At 33.9% G+C, this 24,157-nt stretch overlaps 2 protein-coding genes across 2 annotated transcripts; both read right to left on the bottom strand.

The window, feature by feature from the left end:
* Window positions 1-7,262: 7,262 nt before the first annotated feature.
* Window positions 7,263-9,212, bottom strand: LOC116142968. Its single transcript, XM_031428383.1, has 2 exons — window positions 8,540-9,212; window positions 7,263-8,376 (listed from the first exon to the last, which is right to left on the bottom strand). Exons 1-2 carry the CDS (start codon window positions 9,157-9,159, stop codon window positions 7,644-7,646), a joined length of 1,353 nt encoding a protein of 450 aa, XP_031284243.1. The 5' UTR covers window positions 9,160-9,212; the 3' UTR covers window positions 7,263-7,643.
* Window positions 9,213-22,528: 13,316 nt separating this feature from the next.
* LOC116142992 (agamous-like MADS-box protein AGL62) lies at window positions 22,529-23,152 on the bottom strand. The gene has a single exon (XM_031428413.1). The coding sequence runs from the start codon at window positions 23,150-23,152 to the stop codon at window positions 22,529-22,531; it is 624 nt and encodes a 207-aa protein (XP_031284273.1).
* Window positions 23,153-24,157: the final 1,005 nt, after the last annotated feature.

Raw genomic sequence — 24,157 nt, 5'->3', positions numbered from 1 at the left:
TGAATATAGTCTTTTGTACTTATTCTTTTCTGATGTAGCTCCTAGTCGTCTCTTGTACATATTTTTGAGATATATAAAAAGGAACCTTTGACCACTTGTGATAGCACTTTTATAACTTAAGTAATTCACAAAACAAATATAGCATATTTGATCATCAAACTTGTAAAATGTTATAAATAGTCAGGTTATTAAAAACTTGAGATTACGACACAAGTAATTCTTTAAGGGGAATTGGAATAATCTTATTCATAGTATTTACAACAATGAAAATTGTACAAGTAAAAATGATCAAGCTATAAGTGAGTTCGGAATTACTAATAATAAGGGTGAAGATGTTCAGCATTACAAGCTCGCAGCACTTCAGAACCATTAAGCCTCTTGAGGTAACATGTTCCAAGTCGTATCACCTTAGCGACACGATATGGACCTTCCTAGTTAGGTCCCAATACCCCCGCACTTGGTTCTCTTGTACCAAGAAGGACTTCTTTCAAAACCAGGTCGCCAACCTAAAAGTTTATTCTCCTAACTTTAGAGTCGAAGAATCTTTTTGCCCACTACTAATAGGAAGCTATCATTAACCAAGCCTTGTCGTGGTGTTCTTCAACTAAGTCCAGACTTGCACATAAGAGTGCTTCATTGTTTATTTCATTGTAAAATTCACTCCGAAGTGAACCAGCTCCTACTTCCACTAGGATCATTTCTTCGCAGCCATATACCAGCGAGAAAGGTGTTTCCGAAGAAGAGGTATTTGGAGTCGTTCTATATGCCTATAGAACTTCTAGGAGATCATCGGCCTAATTACCCTTGGCTGCACCAAGCTTGGCCTTCAATGTGTACTTAATAGTCTTGTTGACAGCTTCAACTTATGTTAGAGTAGATGCCCTAGAGTCAATCAATTATTGTAGAATTGACTCTTTGTGATAATGTTCATTAATCAATAAAAGGCATTTTATTCTATGTCGCGTAAATCACTATTATTACAATATGTATTGATATATGTCCTTAGAATGGTAGAACCGTGACGAGGCTATCAAGTATTTCAAATCTTGATAGTGAGAACCCTATGATCACATATGGTGGCCATTCTAGAAACGTTCATAGGCCCAGTATTATTTTGAAGTAAGGGCATAGATAATACGGTAAGACTATCATAGTATTGAATGACCCTATCGAAAGGCAGTGACTGATCTTACTTTCAAGCACAACCTGGTACAACACATGGGTGCTGCTGTAGGCGAAGACACCGTAGTAAGTTCACTGGACAGACCCACCAGAGGATTCCATATGGATGGTAACCCTAGTGTCTATGGAACAAACCTCTAACGAATGGTGGTGCATATGATCCTTAGACTTGAGATCACAGGAGTACCTTACGCACCAATTGGTGCAATTTGACACTAGCCTAACGCAGTTCTAGTCAGAGTAGTCAATACGGTGGTGATTGGCTGCATCAAGAAGTGTATCAAGACTATGGTGGATTGACAAAGGATTCATCACTCCCGGGTACAGGAGAAGTTATCTCACAGCGCAATTCAGTATATGGCAATGACACTAAAACTGTGGCCACTGTGAGATTGAGTTATTGCTCTATCTAGATTATAATACAGGTCATTGGTCCAGAAACTAAATACATAATATCGAGAGCAACCGAAGGTTGACACTATTTCTATGCCTTCGTCTTGTCGAGATAACGTATGATGAAAGGATCAAATTGTACGGTAACCATATCGTTGACAGGTAGCTACTTTGCTGAATCCGAATCTATTAGGTGGCCACGATGCCTTGCTAGGGGCCAATCTTGCTCTGTGTATTAGTGAGATGATTAATTGGTGTTAATCGCGATACTATACACTACTGGTATGATGAGGAGCCTATGGGTCACACACATAGAAGATAATTTAAGACTCAGGAAGAAAGAAGGGCATTTTCGTCTTTTTAGCGAAAGGGTATTTGGTAATTTCATAGTGCAATTAAATTTGCTGAGGTCGTAGCCTTTATTTAATTTATTAGAAAAATTAAATAAGTGAAACTACGTTTAAATATGTGATCGCATATATTTAATTAAATCATCATTATTGTTAAATGTTAATATATATATATATATAGATTAAATATATATTAATTGATTTTTAATTGAGATAATGATGAAATAAGATAAATATCTAATTGGGAGTGTTTGGTAACATGAGGTGTTTGGGTTGGAGCCCAATCCTATTCTATATGGGAATAGGGCAATTAAAATAACACTATAAAAGAAAAGTGTTAATTGAAAGTAAATAGATTTTTTATTAGTTCATTTTCATTGTAAAGAGAAAAACACATCAGCCCCATTTCCTCTCCCACGGCAGAATTCATTTTTGTCTAAAATCAATCTATTTGATTTTTCTTCTTTGATCTTAAAGCTAAAGAGGGTCTAGCAAATCCCTCTTTAGTTCTTTGTGATTGTCTTCGTGTGGACTACGTCGGTTCGATCCTACACTTGGNCAAATTACCTAGGGCTTGGACAGGTGTGCAGCCCTCAATCACTCATAGACAAAACCTGAATCTGTCAAGTTGGTGACAACCATATTCTTTCTTTCATAGAGCGACGTGGCAGCTCTTAAACGATGCAAAGCCTTCCGGAACTCTGATTGCTTGCTGATGTAGGCCAACGTCAGGCCTGATTTTTTAGGCATAACATTATTAAACATAAATATGAGATACACTAAACAAACGAAATTATGATGATTCATCTGAAAATCTAAGATGAGGATGTCAATTCAGGCAAAGAAGAATTTGAAAATATGTTGTTACCTGCAAAGAAAGTAACTGGTGAGATATCCCTGATGGCCATTGTTCCATAGATGAGGTATTCATGCAATGAAATGACCAAGCGCGTAGAAGAATGATAGAAAAGTAGCTAGCGTGTAGAAAGGTTTTTCTTCCATGTTAAATGCACAAAGAAAGCAAAAGTGTGCTTGTGAGCAAAGTCCAAATACCAAATGTCTTTCGTGTACAGATATTGTGACTCGTTTTCTCATTTGTTGCCGTGTAAAAGTCTATATCTTTATAAAAACTATTTAATAAATAATACAATTGTAATTAGGAATAGAATTATGTGAGTGCTATTAAGAATTAAAATATGAATCTTATTAAAAACAAAATGTCTCATATACTTGCTAAGGGTAAGAACCAATTCAAGGATATGAGAGAATGTGAGAACACAAGGTATTTGATGTAAGGTTATTAAACACGTAGAGTGTCTTAAAAACTGGAATTATTTCTATTGTTCCCACTCTAGGTATCGGGTTAAGAGTGGTTAGCAACTAAGATTGTTAATCTAGTTTCCGGTCTATTAATTATGTATTGGGTTTGTGGTGTTATATACTCTTCTATATGGTGTTCATAAAATTATAGAGAATTTTTCTCTTTCATGGATATAAACGAGTTATATTACTTTATCTTTATGCCCTGTAGTGTGCGCGGCATAGGCTTTCGCCCATTTTCGCGTTTTAGCGTGACCTACAAGCGTCTTTGGTGGCGACACCACCTTGTTGGAATTGGGTGGTACGACCTGATCTAAACAATCTAGCCTTCAACTAACCGTTTGGAGAGTATTATTGAACCTCTCCAAGTAACTCATCACAGCAGGATCAAGTTAAGAGGTCGGGGGAATATCCTCATTGTTGGTGCTAGTTCGCTTGGTTTCAAGATCACGAGCCATTTGTTCGTGAGTAAAACTGATTGATCAAAGATTCTTGATGAAGAGCGGATACTAAATATGCCCTTCTTCTAGCGCCAAACTATTAATGTGTGATTTTCACACCAACGACTCACACATGCAAAGTGTTAAGCTGCTCTTAGAAATTACACATGAATGATTGTGATAATCGAATGCAAAGACTAAATGATGAATGAGAGATGGTTTTTAAAGTGACTTAGATGGTTAAAGCAAATCCTACGCCCACTGTTTCTTTTATATGTGAGAGATTACAAGAGGTCGCATATAGTGAACAGTGGGTAAAGGTACAATAATTGAGTATTCAAAGAGAATATCAAGTTAGTCTCTTTCTCATAGGTTATCTTTGCTTCGAAAATAAAGATTAAAATCAAAATGAAGGTTCAGAATCAGAATCCCGAAAATGATAGGGGTAAACCTATATTTATAATAGAGGAATTCAAGGTAATGATTACAAATCTGCAAATAGGTAGGTGTCGTGCAAGTCCTTCCTTGCCTCACATTGGTTGGTAACTTAGGAAATATCCTCAAATTACCTAGGGCTTGGACAGGTGTGCAGCCCTCAATCACTCATAGACAAAACCTGAATCTGTCAAGTTGGTGACAACCATATTCTTTCTTTCATAGAGCGACGTGGCAGCTCTTAAACGATGCAAAGCCTTCCGGAACTCTGATTGCTTGCTGATGTAGGCCAACGTCAGGCCTGATTTTTTAGGCATAACATTATTAAACATAAATATGAGATACACTAAACAAACGAAATTATGATGATTCATCTGAAAATCTAAGATGAGGATGTCAATTCAGGCAAAGAAGAATTTGAAAATATGTTGTTACCTGCAAAGAAAGTAACTGGTGAGATATCCCTGATGGCCCTTGTTCCATAGATGAGGTATTCATGCAATGAAATGACCAAGCGCGTAGAAGAATGATAGAAAAGTAGCTATCGTGTAGAAAGGTTTTTCTTCCATGTTAAATGCACAAAGAAAGCAAAAGTGTGCTTGTGAGCAAAGTCCAAATACCAAATGTCTTTCGTGTACAGATATTGTGACTCGTTTTCTCATTTGTTGCCGTGTAAAAGTCTATATCTTTATAAAAACTATTTAATAAAGAATACAATTGTAATTAGGAATAGAATTATGTGAGTGCTATTAAGAATTAAAATATGAATCTTATTAAAAACAAAATGTCTCATATACTTGCTAAGGGTAAGAACCAATTTAAGGATATGAGAGAATGTGAGAACACAAGGTATTTGATGTAAGGTTATTAAACACGTAGAGTGTCTTAAAAACGGGAATATTTCTGTTGTTCCCGCTCTAGGTACGGGTTAAGAGTGGTTAGCAACTAAGAGTTAATCTAGTTTCCGGTCTATTAAATAGTATTGGGTTTGTGGTGTTATATACCTTATATGTGTTCATAAAATTATAGAGAATTTTTCTCTTCATGGATATAAACGAGTTATGTTAAACCACGTAAATATTGTGTTTCTTATATAGTGTGATTTTATTTATTTGTTAATCTCAAATGTATGTTTTTCATTGTACAATCTTCTAACACTTTCGTTGAACATCACTAACTACATAAAAAAGGTGAAAAATAAAAGTTAACCCCGAATAAATAAAATAAATAAAAAATCTGAAAACTTTTTAAAGCAGGCAAATTATGGGGGTTACTTGGTGATTTGGAATTAGGGATGGGTGTTGCCCTGGCTCGGCGAAGATCCAGCCTGACCTGGCTCGAAAGGAGCGAGAATCCCGAAATATTGGGGATAAAGTCGGGGATGGTCCTTGTAAAAATCTTAGCCCATCAACTCCGCCCCGCCTTCTTTTGTGAGATTTTTTTTTTCTTGCGAGATTGTATATAAAGTTAGAGTTTAAATCATAGTTTTAAGTAATGTATCAAATTATGATATTTACTTTATAATACTTTTAATGTTTGTATTAATTTATAGAAAAAATAATTTGAACGAGGGAATCAATAATTAAATATATGTATTATTACTTTGTGAATTCACAAAATAATAATACATAACCCAAAATAAATTTGATTAGATTATTACAATTTAACAAACCATATAAGAATATACACAATTGTTTAACGACTTTTAAATTACACAAATTCATATCAATGTAATTAATTAATTGATCAATTAAATATGATATTAAATTTAATCAATGTTGAGAACTTGGGATAATGAGATTAGTCCCTTTCACGAATTGACATTTTATTAGTTGTAGTGGAGATAGTGTTTTATGAATTAATTCATCAATGTAACTAGTAAATTATGTTAAGATTGAATTTAATTATCTTAATTTTGTGAAAAATTAATTAATTAATAGGGTTAACTAAGTCTAAGCCTCCATACAATTGAATAATTAATCAATTTATCTAATAAATTATGTTAAAATTAGATATAGATATATTTATTTTACGAAAAATTAATTAACTAACAGGGTTGATTAAGCCCAATCGGCTAAGCCTTCATACAATTAAATAAGTAATCAGTTTACCTAATAAATTATGTTAAGATTGAATTTAGTTATATTAATTTTATGAAAAATTAATTAATTAACAGGGTTAACTAACTTAGTAACAATTAAATTAATTTATGATGGTAGTTATGTATTGTTTTTTAACTCTTATTTAAATTTTACAAGAAATTGTTAATTTTATATTTTCTTAACTTAAATTCTACATTTTTAATGAATTAATTACTGAAATTAAACAATCAAATTGTTAAATATAGTACCTACCAACATGCTAGTTTCTCACAATTAAAATAATTACAATAATTTAACATTATTGTCATAAGAACATGCGAAAAGTTTTCATCCCTACGAGGCTAAAATCCGCGCATAAAAAATTCCCCATTTGGGAATAAATCCCTGTGGGGGAAATTTCCCTGTGAGGCCCTGTTCATTGGGCTAGGACGGAACAGGGATGGGAGTGATTCCATCTCCACGGCCTAGGAACGGTCATGAAAGTTTTCCCCGCCAGTGGGAACGGGCTTGGGACAAGAACGGGGAACTGGGTCCCCAACGCCAACCTGGCCGGTGCCCATCCCTATTTGGAATAGGCCCATCTGCAAAGAGTCCGGATGTTGAAGAAACCGAACCAAAAGAAGCTAACCGAAGTAGGCCAAATAATATTAACCACCATCCCAGTAGTAGATTTTTTTTTTTTTTTTTTATCCATTTGATTCTGTCAAAAGATGAGAAACTATAGATTATATGTAGAGAAAATTCAAGATAAGTCACATCAAATTATATTAATTATAATTGTAACGGCAAGAAGCGACTTTTAGTGTTCGTCTTTTGGAAGAAGTCCACCATTGCCTCATGGTTTATTATATTCCTCCATCTCTTTACCTACTACAAGCAAATACCGACCACATCAATTATGTTTAATTATAATATCAGATTATCCCTTTAATTATCGTCCTGAAAATGCATCATTGCTTCTCTTGCCAGATCAAAAACAGAATAACAAGTTAATAACTGGAGCTGACCAATCAACAGTACAGATTAATAATACTTCGATAATTGAATTAGCTGTTCCCAAATTTCCATTTCTGGTAGGAGAATTACAGTTATAGTTTCACTGCATAATTCTTTTGACAGTTAATCTGACAGGAATTTACTAATACTTGAGTCGAATCCATAAAAATGAATCCCCACTTCAACATAGGATTCTCATATCACAACCTAACAACACAAACTCCAATTAATAATATAAACAAATTTCTTCCAAAAAAAGGCCTGCCTGTTTTATCATTTCTCACTTTACAAAATAATCAGATCTCAAAAACAATCCAGCTCAAAAACTGCTGTTACCCTTGTTAGTTAATAATTTATCTACCAAAAGAATCCAACACCTAACTAGGCACTAACTTCCCTACGCAAAACGACATCCCAATCCCACATTAAACTACACACTGCTGACTCTGCTGTCTCAACTCCTTCCTTAGTTTCTGAGAAAACAGCCTGCATGCATCCATGCTCAGATCCATCGCCGCCGCCAGTGCCACGAATGCAGCAGCATCCTCCGTGCATGTCACGTGCTGCACCCCTACCTCCACCTCCGGTTTACTACTCTTCCCCACCGTCGATGACATCACGAAACCCTTGTATATCGACTGAGGCGGCAAGAAACAGAACGAGAAATCGGATCCTGAACCGGATCCTGACCATGACCCGGACCCGAAGTCGATACTACTATGTGGGCTTGTCACTGGGGTTGCACAGAGACTTGTAGTCCTGTCGATTATGAATTTACCGCCTTTTGTACAACTGAGAGTTGAGTTGGCGACGGTTGTGGAGGCGGAGGTCGTGGTGGCGGCGTCTTGGAAGATATCAAATTTGTATCCGAGGGCGTCGGAGCATCCGGGTTCCCGCCAGGCCTCCAGACGGCCCCAGGGTTTCCAGGTGCAGTTACCGGGGCGAAGAATAAGCCAGGCACCGGGGTTGGATCGGCTAACCCGGTCCGACCCGGGGGACGGAACGAACGGTGTCACCATTGACGCCATTGCAACAGGTGAACCTGAAAGGTCGTGGACTGTGATCGACCATCCTTTTCTCTCTTTTGAAGATTGATCCTTTTCGCCTCCGAATGTCGGCAGCCAGTTCCTTGGAGAGCTCGGTTCGTTCATTGATGATCTGCATTAATGGTTTAAAAAGTTGAACGTTAAGTGATGTTCAAAGCAGTTCATTAATGAAACGAAAAGCAAAACTGAATCTTTAGATTGATTTTCACATTTTTAGTAATTAACGGTTTCAACATTCAATTAATTAGTTTAAACAGAAAACTGAAGAGACTGACCTAGAAACCAAGTTTCTGTCGCCACCGGAGATTCTGAACCCGAACTTGCAAGTGAAGACGGCCTGTTTTACACTTCCTTGAACCTGGAAAACTTGTGGACTGCACTCCGGCTCACCGCCGAACTGAAAAACAAATCTCGGATCAGGTTCAGCTTTAACAGTCAAATACAATTCCGGGGACGATGATTTCTTGTTCCCTCCGATAGCCATCCACCGGTTGTGGAGGGTGGAAACCTTAGCGTCAGCTCCACGTAGATCCAGAGGCACCGAAACCCGCCCCAACAGTTTGTGCCCAGTCACACACGACGCACTGGAACCGCCGGAATACACATCAATCATCAAAGTAGAGCTTTTCGACGACCCTTTATTCTTCTGAAGAAGCTTTTCAATCTGAGACTTGTTAAAACTAAAACAAGCGGCGAGAGAGTTTGACAGAGAAGAAACGTTGGGTTCTTGTGTTGAGTTTTGCTGTTGGATCAAAGGGATTTGAGCATCCTGATCGGGGAAGTTCTTCAACTTGATCCTACAATAACAATCCGACGATGAGGAGGACTTAGATGAAACAAGAAATTTCAAAGCTAAGTTGCCTACAAGAATCCGCACAAACGGGCACGGATCCATAACTATTGGATTAATCTTGTTTGATGAGAAACAGTGAAGTGGAGATGAGAAGAGTAAGATTGAGGAGAAGAATGAAGAGGGAAATGGTTTTAAAAGAGTTAAGAGGGAAGGGAATAGTTAGAATAAAAGAGAAAGGAAGTGGGGGAAAGTAGGAGAAATAGATACGAAGAAGGAAACAGGCTGTCAAATAGCTGGTGTGTGATATCCATGAGTATTACTGTCATGAGGTCGGTATCATTACTATTCTATGTGTCTTCCTTTCCTATTAAGGAATCTCCCTATCTTATCAAAAAAATCAATATTTATTTCTTAGTGTACTTGTAAATTAAAAATTTGCTAAAACCAATTTATAATTGTAACTATAAAATTATTTATAGCCTAACTTAACTAATAGTGTGGTGGCATTAAACTACAACATATAACATAACCACTAATTATGATGATAATTAGATTATGTATTCAATTTTAAATAAAGTATTAATCATAATGACTAAATATAGTATATATCAATAAACTTTACAACTGTACTTAAATCCATTAAAAATTATATTACACATCATGTTACTTGGCAGTGTTATTATTTTTATTTTTTTTATGACTAGGACTGCTCGGGTCATTTTGTGTATACCTCAAATAATCTCCTAAGATTATAAAACTATCGGTCAGGTAAGAACTTCAGAGGCCACTCCTAATAGAGGTTGTGAAGACTCAAACTTGGAAGACTATATTAGATCGTTTACTTAGAAGAGCATATTAGATTTTTCACTTGCTCTTTTACCATTACGGGGATTCAAACTTGAGAGACCATTTTAGATCTTCTTTTTGCTCTTTTAACATCAGATCCACCCAGTGATAGTTCAGTGTTATATCATTCACAACTCATTGCTTACTGGCCAAGTAAGACCTCTTGTGACCACCCAGTGTTATATCAATCACAAATCATTGCTTACTGGCTAGATAAGAGTTCTAGTGACTATCTCTATTAAGTAGTTGTGAGTCGGGAGACCATGTTAGATTTTTTTCTTGCTCTTTTACATCATGGGACTCGAACTTAGAAGATTATGTTAGATCCTCCTCGTAAAAGACAATGTTAGATCTCCTTCTTGCTTTTTTACCCTTAAGGGAGCTCAAACTTAAGAAACTATATTAGATCTCCTTTTACTCTTTTACCATCAGAACACCGAGTGGTGATTCAATGTATATCATTCACAAATCATTGGTTCATTACGTATGTGTTGATTTTTTTTTTTTTTTTTTTTTTTTTTTTTTTGAGAAAAATGTGCTGTAAACTGTAGTTATAATATAAAATTTTAAGATTGTATTTTATTTAAATATTTCATTTCAGAATCCGATGATGATGGTGTGTGTGGCCGGTGCTCATATAGATGTTATATCGAGCGAGGGAGAATGGATTGTAGGATAGGGATATAGGAATATCCACATGCAATGGATGCTGAAAGGAAGATAATGCATGCTGGCACACAATGCGACGTACACAAGATGCCAACCAGGAGCATCAATGTCAAAAAATATTCCAACTCTTTGTCCCTTCTTCTTCTCTTATTCCATTTTTTTATTTTTCATCTCCTTGCCGTCTTCCCATCCATAAATTCTATTATATAACTTCTTTTACTATAAATCTTAATATTATAAAGTCATATTGAGATTATATTTCATAAAGTGTGAGTCATTTGAAAATAAAAAATTCCTCCACAATATCAAAAATCCTTTTATAAATATCAAACACCTTTTATCAAAATTATCAGAAACTTTATATGGAACTACCCTCTTGAAATATCAAATATTTTTACAAAAATATCAAAAACCCGTAATAAGGGAGTATTCAATATTTTTTTTTTTCAAAACATCACTGATAGCCAGATGATAAAAAAAAAAAAAAAAAATATTTCATGAACTCTTACGTTCAAGCCTTTTACTACTGTTAATAAGGGTAGTTATTAAAACTTTTTTTAGACAATAGTTTTAGAGCTTCAGAGATTAGTTGAAGTACGTACAAACTAACTTAAACACCTCAGTGATAAATAAAAAAAAAAAAATTGAACAAAACAGATACTCTTCACAATTAATTAAACTTGTTAATGTTGACCAAACTCTCAAAATTTAAGTTTATTGACAAAACGAAGAATAAAATATTGTAGTAATAAATTTATGAGTGCAAAATTATTTTAAAATTTGAAAATAAAATTAAGATATAAAAAAATGGAAGACTAATGTGGAAGTTGAAAAATGGACAAAGAAATAGAAAGTGAATTAAGTAATGTCTGACCAATTATTGATATAAACAGATGGATAGAGTGACAGATTTTGATGATGATGTGAAGAATGGCCACCAACAAATAAATTATTAAATAAAAGAAAGAAAAAGGGTTTAAGGGAAAGTAGTTAACGTAGTCATAGGCAGAGGAAATACAGACAATGAGACGAATGGGAGAGAGCGGGTCACAACTGGTGCACAGCTGTGGCCACTGAGACGCTGGTTGGATTATGGGGGATTGACCAGGAAGTGGACCCTGACAGATATGGGTCCTACTTTACAACTTCATTTTACCAATCACGTCTTTGGGAAATCTGAGATTCACACTTTTATATTAACTCTTTTTCCTTCTATACTTACACGTGCATCATTCAAACCCAATGCTCCAGCCCCTGGTTTTTTTCACCCCCAATCTATCACAAAATAACTATTTTCCCCCTCGATTTCAGAGCACTCAATATTACTCTCATTTTTCGATTTTAGGCATTAAAACTTAATCATGAAAGGGTAATGTTGTGCATGATTTTTCAACGGCCATATTTATGCCTACTATCCATACATCATACCGAGATCTAACAGTCAAAACCGTTTCACGTGTCGCTTCAACAACATATGACTTCACAAACAAGTTCGTTAGTATTAAGTATAGACATTGACGACGCTAACTCATATCCAGATTATAGGAGATTATGTGTGTAATCCACCCTATAACCCAACAACCACTGTCAGACAGTGTGTATAAAAAGAAGGCACCACCTCGATTTTGGAAGATTGATTATCATACAAGCAGAGGAAACCACTTAGAAAGAGAGTTTTAGCTCGTTATTACATGTTATCGTCTTGTAATCACCTTGTATGTAAAGCAAATACTAAACAATAATATAACAGCAGACATAGGCTCGGTTTTAACATGTCGAACCACTTTAAAAATCTATTTTGTTTTCACGTTGTGGATTCTCCAATCTATCCATAGTTTGTTAATTTTGATCACGTACACATCTTACCCAATTCTACTGAGATCGGCTGAGTATCTCTCATTTTTGCAAGTTTTCATAACAACAGATAACATTATCAATTCATGATGCTAGATTGGGTTTCCAACCTCCCTAATGTTGTTATATATGTGAGGTGATTAATAAGATTTCCCTTTCAAGGTTAAGTTATATCGTCTTAAATGCAAAAAAGAGAGTAATATTTGGTGTTTCTGAACCAAGGGGGAAACTTTTTCTTATACAATAGATTGGGGATCAAAATGTCACTATAAAAAAAATGCATTTTGGTAATTAATTAATTAAATTTTTAATTTCTGAAAATACCTAAAAAAGATTATTATTTTTTAATTATTAATCATAAATCATATTACATTTCAAATGTAACAATATTGAAAGCTACTTCGTCAATATTTTAGATTGGGAATTTTTGAACAATAATATTTGGTGGAGTGAGCAACCGGACAAACCCGACCTTATTGGGTTTGAATCCTTTGCCCTACTCTTAAAAATTGTCAACCTAAATACTGAAAGACGTAACCAGAAATTTTAGTTCGAGTGTTAATATGAGAAAGTGTCATTGGAAAACATATATATATATGCTAATGTGATCAAATGAGAAACTTTACCTCTCAAAATGTATAATCTATAAACAAAAACAAAAATATATATAATATTAATAAAAATTCTAATTTAATGAAGTTGTAGTCTGTAATAGTTTATATTATAAGGATATTTTAGCAATTTATATCTATTAGATCTCAAAATGATATTATTTTTCTTTTGCAAACCCTTTTTGTAAGAATAAAATATTCTATTTTCGATACCATCAGGCCATCAAGAAGACTATTCAATTGTCTACTCAGTGTGCACTTGTCATTCCAATTCCCATTAAAGGTTTAAGATATTCTTTAGCTTTATAATTAAATGCATTGAGAATTTATACCCAGTTAACCAATTGGGCTTATAATTGGCGCTCAACCAATACTTAGTCTTTACAAAATGTGAGACGCTTGTCCACCATAAATTGGAACCTTATACTAAATACTATCTATTTATACTCCCTAAATGGTTGGTAATTTTAAACTATGTTAAAATTGGAATCTTACTTTTATTTTATTTTAAACTACGTTAAAAATTTTAAATTTTGTTATTAAGATAAAATATTTCAATATCTATAAAAATAGCTTGAAATTTAAAGCCCGCGAGATTTTTCGCAGGCCTTTATCCTGCGGACTGGACTGGACTGACTAAGAGGAGGGAAGGAATTCTTTAAAAGGGGCTCACTATATGGCCTATATCACATACCTCCCTTGAGGTTTCAGAAAATCCATCTCCCACTAATTGTTACAGAAATACTCACTACCTCCCCTAGGTTTCCCATTTCCTCATTAACCTCCCTCGACCGGTTTGTAACAGAGAAGTTGGACAAAAAAATGACTACTAATGTGAGATGATATGATTATCAAAGAGATTTAGATGTAAGATATTTTATCGTAATCTAGACGGAAATAAAGAATATAATATTCTAAACTATAAACCAGGAATCAAGAATTACCCTAGCCATTGAAACAAACTCACGAGCAGTATTTTTTATCTGTAATCTAGACGGAAATACAAAGAATATAATATTCTTAAACTATAAATCAGAATCAAGAATTACCTCCAGCCATTGAAACAAACTCAAGAGCAGTATTTTGGATCTTCTAAGCTCTCAAGACACTCTATGATGTGTATTTTTCTGTATATTCGTGTTCTTGAGCTTAGGGACCAAAATAAATTATCATAACCAAGCTTCCATCAAGCTTAATGGCATGCTTAATGGCTGCCATAAATCCCAAACGTTTGAAAACTGAAGCGTTTGAAAACTGAAACATAATGTGGACCATCAAGGTTAAACTAGAAAAATCAAAAGATTTTTACGTTCATGTAACGTAATGAAACGTAAGTTTACATTCTCCCACTTGTCCACATTTTAACCATTATTTATTAAGAAATAAATACACGAATCATGGCGACAAGTCCTCAAAATAAAATGAGTATATCTTCCATGTATTACAATGCATTGATTTCTCAGTTTACTTATATATGACAACCTTACTTAATGAATAAACCCTATGTTTATTCTTGTCCTACAGATGAATTTCTCAAATGAAATTAGGTGCACATGAATATGAGAAAACATCACAGTAAATAAGAGTTTTATTCAAACATTATATATACAACTACATAGTGGAATGAAGTCCCATTTCCTCTACATGATCCTTGAATTTCAGTGGTGGCTGCTTTGGTCAAAGGATCAGCGATCATCAATTCAGTACTTATGTGCTCAATGACCACTTTCTTTCCTTAATACGTCTCTTATGGCTAAGTACTTAATGTCAAGTTGTTACTTCGACTTCGACTTTTATTGTTCTTAGCATAAAGACAGCAGTGAATTATCGCAGTATATTCTCAATGGTTTAGAATGGAATCCATAATTTAAGTCCAGCTATGAAACTCTTTAACCATACACCATGTGAAGTAGCCTCAAACAAAGAAACGAACTCAGCTTCCATAGTGGAAGTAGCAGTCAAGGACTGCTTTACACTTCTCCAAGATACAGCTCCACTAGCCATTATGAAAACATATCCTGATGTTGATTGCGTGAATCAACACAGCCAGCAAGTCTGAATCTGATAACCGATTACTCCAGATTGTCCTGTGTCTATACATAAGCATGTAGTTTTTTTGGTTCCTTGAAGGTACATCACTTTCTTGCAGCTTCCAGTGGTTAAACCTGGATTACTTTGATATCGTCCAACATTCCAACAATAAATGCAATGTCAGGCCTTGTACAGACCTGAGCATACATCGGCTTCCGACAGCAGAAGCATATGGAATGTTCTTATTTGTTCCCTTTAAAATCGTTCTTTGGGCATTGGTTCAAATTGAACTTATCGCCTTCACAATGGGGCCACCACTTGGTGAACAATCTTTCATTCGAAATCTCTCCAAAACCTTATTGATATAGGTTTCTTGAGACATACCCAAAATACTCGAAATCTGTCTATGGATCTTAATGCCAATGACATAAGATGCGCACCATATCCTTCATACAAAATTCTTAGAAAGGAATTGTTCACCTCAGTAGCAAACCCTATTGGTTGCAAGCAAAATATCATCTACATATAAAATAAGAAAGCATATCTTACTCCCACTAACCTTCTGGTATATACATTGATCCATGGGGTTTCAACCAAACGAATGCCCCATGGAATTTAAATACCATTGGCGGGATGCTGTTTTAGACCGTATATAGATTTCTTGAGCTACAAACAAGTGCTCACCATCACTAGAGGAAAATCCTTCAAGTTGTTTCATATAAACTCCTCCTCTAGGTCTCCATTGAGAAATGCCGTTTTCACATCCATTTGTTGCAAATTAAGTCAAAATGGGCTACTAATGCCAAAATCACACGCAAAGAACTCTTCTTAGATACAGGAGAGAAAGTCTTCCGTGTAATCGATTCCTTCTTTCTGAGTGAATCCCTTAGCAACGAGTCTTGTTTGTATCTCTCAATGTTGCCAATGAGTCCTTCTTTGTCTTAAAGACCCATTTACACCAATGGCTTTTACAACATTAGGCAATCAACAAGATCCAGACTTCGTTACTCTTCATAGAATTCATCTCTTCCTTCATGGCATTGTACCAAATTCTGATTCTTTGCAACTCATGGTGTGAAAAGAACTCGGATCATTTTCGGCTCCAATGTATAGTCAGATTCTGCAGATACACAATATAATCATTAGGAATTGCTGATCTCTTGTCTAGTAGATCTTTTAATGTTGTACCATCATATTCGAAGAAGTATGTGGTTCAACTCGTTGTTCAAAAGTTCTTGGCAACTCTTGAACTAACTGATCTACTGGAAGTTGTCAGCAGCTTGTGGAACTTCACATGATTGGTTGTTCAACACCAGTTTGTACTGAGGGGTGCTATAAACAATGACCAATTTATCACTTGAGGTGGAAGGTTGAGATTCTGAATGATCATTCTCCGAAACTATTTCTGGTTTGATCGCTCCCACTGATCAAGTCATTTCAAGAAACTTTGCATTTCTGATTCCACAATCCTAGTGCTATGAGATGGAAAATAAAATCTGTAACCTTTAGACCTTTCAGCATATCCAATGAAAACCCAGTAATGGTCCTTGGGTCCAGTTCTTCTTTGTGGATTATAAATTCTCACCTCAGAAGGGCATCCCCAAACGCGCAATGTCGCAAACTCGGTTTCCAACCTTTCCATAATTCAAATGGTGTTTTAGGAACAGCCTTGGTTGGAACGGTCCATATTACACTGCCGTTTAAGTGTTCAGCCCACAAGGATTTAGGAAGATTAGAGCTGCTAAGCATACTCCGCACCATGTCCAACAATGTTCGATTTCTTCTTTCTGCTACACCATTCTGGTGGTGAACCAGGCATGGTGTATTGGGCAACAATCCCATGATCTTGAGAAAACTTACAAAGGTCCAGGTGCTGTCCATCCTCTGTGTATCTACCCTAATATTCTCACCTCATGATCTTACGATCTTAATTTGCTTACCACATGTTCTCTACTCAGCTTAAAGATTTTAAAGATCTAATGCTTCGTACTTGTTATGAAGCAGTAGAGATACTATATCGTGAGCAATCATCTATAAAAGAGTGAAGTATTTCTGACATGTGAGTCCATGTTGGACTACATATATCAGTATGTATGATCTCTAATATGTCCGAACTCTATTGGCACCTTTCTTTGACTTGTGGTCTGCTTTCCCTTTATGCAGTCCACACAAGTCTCAAAATCAGTAAAATCCAGAGTATTAAGTACTCCTTCATTTACTAATCTTTTAATTCATCTATGGAGATATGTCCTAATCTCGGTGCATAATTTAGAGGAGTCCTCATTAATAATACATCTTTTAGTGCCAATGTGAACATGCATTGAATCATAAGTGGCATTGTTTTGTAATTAATGCAATAAAGACCATCAGAACAAAGTACCATTCCCAACACAATCAGATTTATAAAATAAGTTGAAAGATGAATCTGAAAAATTAAAGGAATATCACAAGGGTACAAGCCTTGAAACTGAAATCAAGTTTCTAGAAAAACTTGGAACATAAAAGGTCTTTTCTAACATTAAAACAAAGCCACTACTTAAAATTAAATAGCAAGTTCCTATAGCTTCCACATGCGAGCCCATCTTGTTTCCTGATAAGATGCTTTGCTCACTTCCCACTGGCTTCCTTAGGTTTTGCAAACCCTGCAAGGAATTTGAAATGTGGTTGTTGATCCAGAATAAATCCACCATGTGTAATATGACATTAACCATATTAGATTCATACAAACAAATGAGGTTGGATTACCTTGTCGCAAGCCATTTTGAAATTTGGCGCATTCCTTCTTCATGTGTCCCTTGTTTTACAGAAGAAACACTTGGAATCTTTCTTGATACCACTTGGGGAGGAGGCATTTTACCTTTCCCTTTCTTATTGGCTTGATTTTCCCTTTCATGCATGCAAGCATTGCACTTCTCCATTTTCCATCACCAATCCCTTCCTCTTGAACAACAGGTCAATAGTTCATTAATGACCATTTATCTTTATGTGTGTTTTATGAGATTTTGAAGGGTCCATATTGATGCGGAAGGGTGTTAAGAGTAGTGCACCAAGAAGGAATCCGACATTTCAACCTCGAGATTCTTCAATTGAGCCACAATATCCCTCATTTGCATGATGTGCTCGCGCACACCTCTCACACCGGTGAGCTTGGGATGAGAGCTTCATGATCAGGGTGCTTGCTAGTGCCTTATCCGAAGTGACAAATTGATCACAATGGCTTTTAGCAAGTCTTTGACCTTTTCATGCTGATCACAAGAACCACGGAATAGCAGAGATTCTAGTCTTAATGAACATCACGTTGAGACGTTAGATCGCTCCCATCATTCATAAAGCGTGATGTCTGCTGCAGTACTAGTATCAGTGAGTGCTGGTGGTCGTCTTTCCTAATAGCATGTCTATGTCCATCCACCCCAAATTAAAGAAGAACTCTCTCCTTCCAAACCTTATAGTTATCTCCCTAAGGCAGGGATATCAAAACGATATCAGAGAAAATTGTAGGTTGTACGACTGCATAAAATTATAGATTACATGCTATGTTAAAAACGAGGCCTAAACAAAATACATACTTTACCAATGTAATTATGTTAAAAAAATTGAATCTAATGACATAAAAATACCTGTGGCTAAATTTATATTCAAGCAGATTCATTTATTCCTTATGATTAAACTTTATGATAAAAATACAAATTATTTACTAAATTCATAATTCCTGTGGGTAAAATGAATAACTTGATATTTTATCCAATTAAAATATAAAATAATAAAAATTCTGTGGGAAAAAATTTATTATTATAAGTATAATTAATTACAATTAATGTCTAATATTTTATGTGATCCTAATTAATCATATATATAATTTATTAATTAAAGATGTTGTGGCTATTCTCTAATTAATTAAAATTATATGGATCACTAGACATTAAATCTCATAAAGACTAGCTTAATATTACGAATTACAAATCAAATACTAATATGTTATATTATGCACAAAAAATTCTCAATAGCATAAAAAATATTGCATAATGAAAACTATAATATTATGCTAACATTTAATATTATGCCTTTATCCATATATACCCATTCAAAAATTGCAAATAGAAAGATATAATCAATCATGAAAGATAAATATGAGCATAATTAATTTAGGATTCTGCACAATTTAACTTATCCAAAAATGCATATAATTAAACCAAATAATATAATAGGCATAATTAAAAAGAGCAGAATAGAAACAATATTAATATTATTTTACTAATCACATGACAGAAACGTAAAGTGGCCTGTTTGGCCAGTAGCAGATCTCTTTCCATCAGATCACGGGTTCAATCACGCCAGATCTTAAATTTTTTTTTTTAATTGACAAGAAAACGACATGTCGTTTTCAAAACTGAAGGAAAAACGACATATCATCTATAGTCGTCTTCAACCTTGATCGGATCTAAACTGGATACCCGACCCGAAAACGAACAATAGCAACACAGGTGGAAATCCACTATTTAAACTCACAATAATTGTTTCAAAACCCAGAAATGATAGAAACAATTTCCTAATGATTATATCATTTATTTTGTTAGAAAACAACTAAAAGGCAACTTTGATTTTTTAAAAAAATTTCAAACGGCCATGAACAGAGAGCTTAAAAAATAACTTTTGCAAAACATCAAGACAGAGGTATTATATGGCTCTGATACCAACTGTAAGATATTTTATCTGTAATCTAGACGGAAATACAAAAGATATAATATTCTTCAACTATAAACCAGAGGATCAAGAATTACCTCCAGCCATTGAAACAAACTCACGAGCAGTATTTTGGATCTTCTAAGCTCCTCAGACACTCTATTGATGGTGTATTTTTTGTATATTCGTGTTTGAGCTTAGGGACCAAAATAATATATTCATAACCAAACTTCCATCAAGCTTAAGGCATGCTTAATGGCTGCCATAAATCCCAAACGTTGAAAACTGAAGCGTTTGAAAACTGAACAACCAATGTGGACCATCAAGTTTAAAACTAATGAAAATCAAAGATTATTTACGTTACTCAGTGAACGTAATGAAACGTAAGTTTACATTAGAATGAGAAATATTAGTTTGAAGTAATTTTGGAAATAGATATAATAATATAAATTAAATTTTTAATTGGTTTGGAGTTAGAAAAGTATTTAGCGGAGCTTAAAAACAATATATATTCTTTCTAAGCCCCAATAATAATTTTTTTAAATTTTTATAAACTAGTATTACCAAAAAGGGCATTTATTTTTAGTACACCCATGTATTAAAGAACCTTTTTCTAAATTCCTAAACCCTTTAATATTTGTAAATTAAGTTCTTCGTTCGGAAATATGTAATATGATTAAAATCTTTTTGAAGAGATGGAAGATGGATTCAAACAATGGAAATATTCCCAGTAATTGTCCTTGCTTACTGTTGATTTAGCAATTTTAGTTTAACATATTTAAACAACTGTGTAATTTTTAGATATCAAAAAAAAAAAAAAAAAAAAATTACTTTAACATTCATCCATGGTGTAGGTAAAAAGTCTTTTTATTTTCTTAATTCTCTTGGAAGTTGAAATTGACTTGAATAAAAATATTGTCTAATAAGAATCTGGGATGGCCATTAAAAATTTAACTCAGGAGAAAAAATACGGATACGGCTGATGGGTGAACAAAGAAATTTGAAATAAAAAATATTAGGGAAGGACAATTATTGAATGAAATATAAGATATTTATAAATTAAATTTTTAAAATGATTTTAATTATTTATTGAGGTTTAGAAAGAAATCTTAAATACCGCCGTTAAAAAAAATATATCAATTTTAAACTAGCTTTTTGGTGAAGCCTAAAGTTTGGGCTGGGCTTAACAGAGTGAACTTTTATGGATGGAATTTAGTAGAGTTGAACAGAGTGAAATTTTACGGAAGAAATTGAGTAGGCCTGGGTGAGTAGCACATCAAAGAAGCCCAAAGTTTGGACTGGGCTTAACAGAGTGAAATTTCTTGGATGAAAGTCAGAGTTTTATGATAATGACTATTTTTAATTTAATTATTTTCCTATTAGCAAACAATTTCATAAGAAATGTAAATATATCAGACTCAAATTAAACAAAGAAATCATATTACAGTAGAACCTCTCTATAATCATAATATTGGGACCAATTAAATTTATTACTATGAGGAGGTTCTAGTTTAATAGAAGTTTAACTACAAAAATTATTGTTTTGATTTATTATTTTATACTCTATATTTTATTAGTATTATGATTTCAATTCATTGTTTTAGTAACATTAGGATAGTACGAAAATAGATATCAAAGAGTCATTGCAAAATTGTGTGATCAAATTCGACAACTTTACTATACTAATCAAATGGATATCAATGTCTTTTTCAATTATCCAAATCAGCAACAAGTCATGTATGTTTTAATTACTTAAGAAAAATCATTACTGGAATTAGTAAAAAAGGGGAAGAAAATAATCTTGAGGATGATAGTACGGAAATACCGAAAATTTCGTGCTAAAAAGCTCTAAACATGCTCGAGAGTTAGAAATATTTTGGCTTTAATAAGAAGGTGTTCATGCTAGTGACTTATTACCTATCTATAAGATAAAAGATGTGGTTATAACTTCAAATCATAAATCATTGTCTCAAACAACTTTAGATAAATAATTTATTTCATTTTAAACATTTAATATAACATAACATATTTTTTTTTTTTTGAAATATACATATAATTATTATTATGTAGAGGCGAGTTTCTTATGACGAGGCCTAGAAAAATTATAATCTCTTATGATATTAAATTTATTTTTATTTATAACTGGCCCAAGTTGAGATTAAAATTTGTTATAATTACATGATGTATGCAGTATCATTATAGAAAAGTTTTACTTTATTCTATGGAAAAAATAAAAAAACATCATACTATAATTATGAATCATATATACATATTAAAAACAATATTATTTAAGACTACTAAGAAGTACAAAAATAGTTTCACATATTGACATCACTTTTTTTAGTCGAATAGAACACAAAAAGACCACCGATAGAACTACAAATATATTCATATCATATGTGTAGCCTTTAACACAAATTTAATAAACATAAAATTAAAGGTTTTTTTTTTTATCAGAATTTCTTCAACATAGTGAAAAAAGCAGTAAGGAAAATCAAAGAAAAATCACTAAAATCATGAAAAGGATCTTGAGATTTATTATATATATATTATTTTTTTTTGTGTGTGTGTGTCCTTGGCTTTTAATCAAATTCTACCATATATCTACCCAATAAAACTTGCAAAAATTATTTGTGAAAAAGAAAAAAAAAAAATATATAACACTACATTATACAGTAACTTATTATTCATAACATCAAAGAAAAAGAAGCATAATTTGAAACAAGAAGAACAATTATTATTCTTCTAAAGTACCATTAACAGAAGCATTAATTAATCTCTTACAAACCATCATGTTGATGATGCTGATGATGATCTTGATTAGCTTCAACGTGAGGCACCAAATATTCATTCATCATTCTGTCGTTAAGCTTCATGGCTGCAGTCGTCCTCAAATTCTGCAGAGCCTTTTCAAACTCTTCAACCTCTTCAAGACTCATTTCTTCCACCGAATGTTCCCACCAATTCCTCCCCATTATTTCATTCATATTATTCTCCTGTTCGATCTTCTTGGACCGAACCTTTTCCCTCTCCAACTCCTTCAACGCCTGCTCGTATTGCCTGTTGTGCTCTTGCACAAACGCGATGAAACCTTCAGAATTAACCTCTTGATGATGATAATCGAAAGACGAAGACTCGTCTTCGTTGAGAAAGCGGTTCAAGACGGTCTCAAAGTTTGGGTGGCCGAGGAGATAGATTTTTCCGTTGGGAGAAAACACCACCATGCCCACTTCTGCACCGCATAGAACGCTGAGCTCCATGGCTTTACTGAAGAGGCCTGACCGGCGCTTGGAGAATGTCACTTGCAGGCTGTTTTTGTTTTCTAATTTCTTTATTTCAATCTTCTGCCGACCTTTTGTTGTTTTAGTTTTACTGTGATTGACTCCATTGTTGTTGTTGTTCATGGTGATTGATATGGTTTTGATTTTTGTAATGTGAGAAGACTTTTGTTTTTGTTTTGAGTGTTTATAAGTGAATGGTCACTACGTTTCGAAGGTTTTTTTTTTTTTTTTTTTTTTTTTTTCCTTTTGGTGTCCATTTCTAAAATTTAGCACCAGGAAAAAGGTAATTACCATATTGATTTATTGCCATTATCATTCATTGTAAGTCTTTGAAAATCGTAAATATATTAACATGATACTAGATATGGTAAAAATTATTCTTTAAAATTTAATGAGGTACAAAATAATTTTGTTTGTGACATCAATTTTTTTTCTTTATTTTTGAATAAAATTTAAAACTCTCCTTATCACTATTCAATCGTAATATCATATGTGCCACTTAACACGAAATTATTATGAGTAATACTCATATTTATCATAATTTTTTTTTTTTTATTTTTTAAATATGGAATTGGAGGCTTAAAGTACTCCATAGTATTCTATTATTCAACATGGTAAAAAATAAAAGGGGAGGAATATTAAGATAAATATCAGAAAGAAACTCATTCAAATCGGGAAATGTGTTTATTTATTTAGAGTGATGCTAGTAACACCCATATAATCTTACTAACCCATTTATTTTCTTCTTTGTTACAAACTTAACCTTTATAAAAGAGTTAAAGACTTTTTTTCCACCCAAATAATAGCTTAATAATTGTTAGGGCCAAAAATCGTCTTGGGCTTGACGAGGCCCAATAACGAAATAAACATGTCATGACCCAAGGCCTCAATCCAATCCCGATTGGGCCTATGCTAAAAATCACCTTGTGAACTACTCACTCTATGAGTTGGGTTATCTTATAAGTTAGCTAAACTGGGTTTCAGCCCATTAGCCTACAACAATCTAAAATAGGAAATCAGAATCTCATAATATTTCCTCTTTTATAAGATTCCAAATCTTACTCAAACTATTAAACTTGATCTGATAAAGTCAATAAATCATATCTCTTTCTGATAGAGATTATCTCC

This window comes from Pistacia vera, unplaced genomic scaffold, assembly GCF_008641045.1.
Source record: "Pistacia vera cultivar Batoury unplaced genomic scaffold, PisVer_v2 Contig423, whole genome shotgun sequence".
Taxonomy (NCBI): domain Eukaryota; kingdom Viridiplantae; phylum Streptophyta; class Magnoliopsida; order Sapindales; family Anacardiaceae; genus Pistacia; species Pistacia vera.
This window is presented reverse-complemented; position numbering and strand designations above follow the sequence as displayed.

Coding starts and splice junctions, on each gene's coding strand:
- LOC116142968 (XM_031428383.1), bottom strand. CDS start 9,159: ATGGATCCGTGCCCGTTTGTGCGGATTCTTGTAGGCAACTTAGCTTTG. Junction 8,377..8,539: donor GACAGAAACTTGGTTTCTAG/GTCAGTCTCTTC, acceptor CCATTAATGCAG/ATCATCAATGAACGAACCGA.
- LOC116142992 (XM_031428413.1), bottom strand. CDS start 23,152: ATGAACAACAACAACAATGGAGTCAATCACAGTAAAACTAAAACAACA.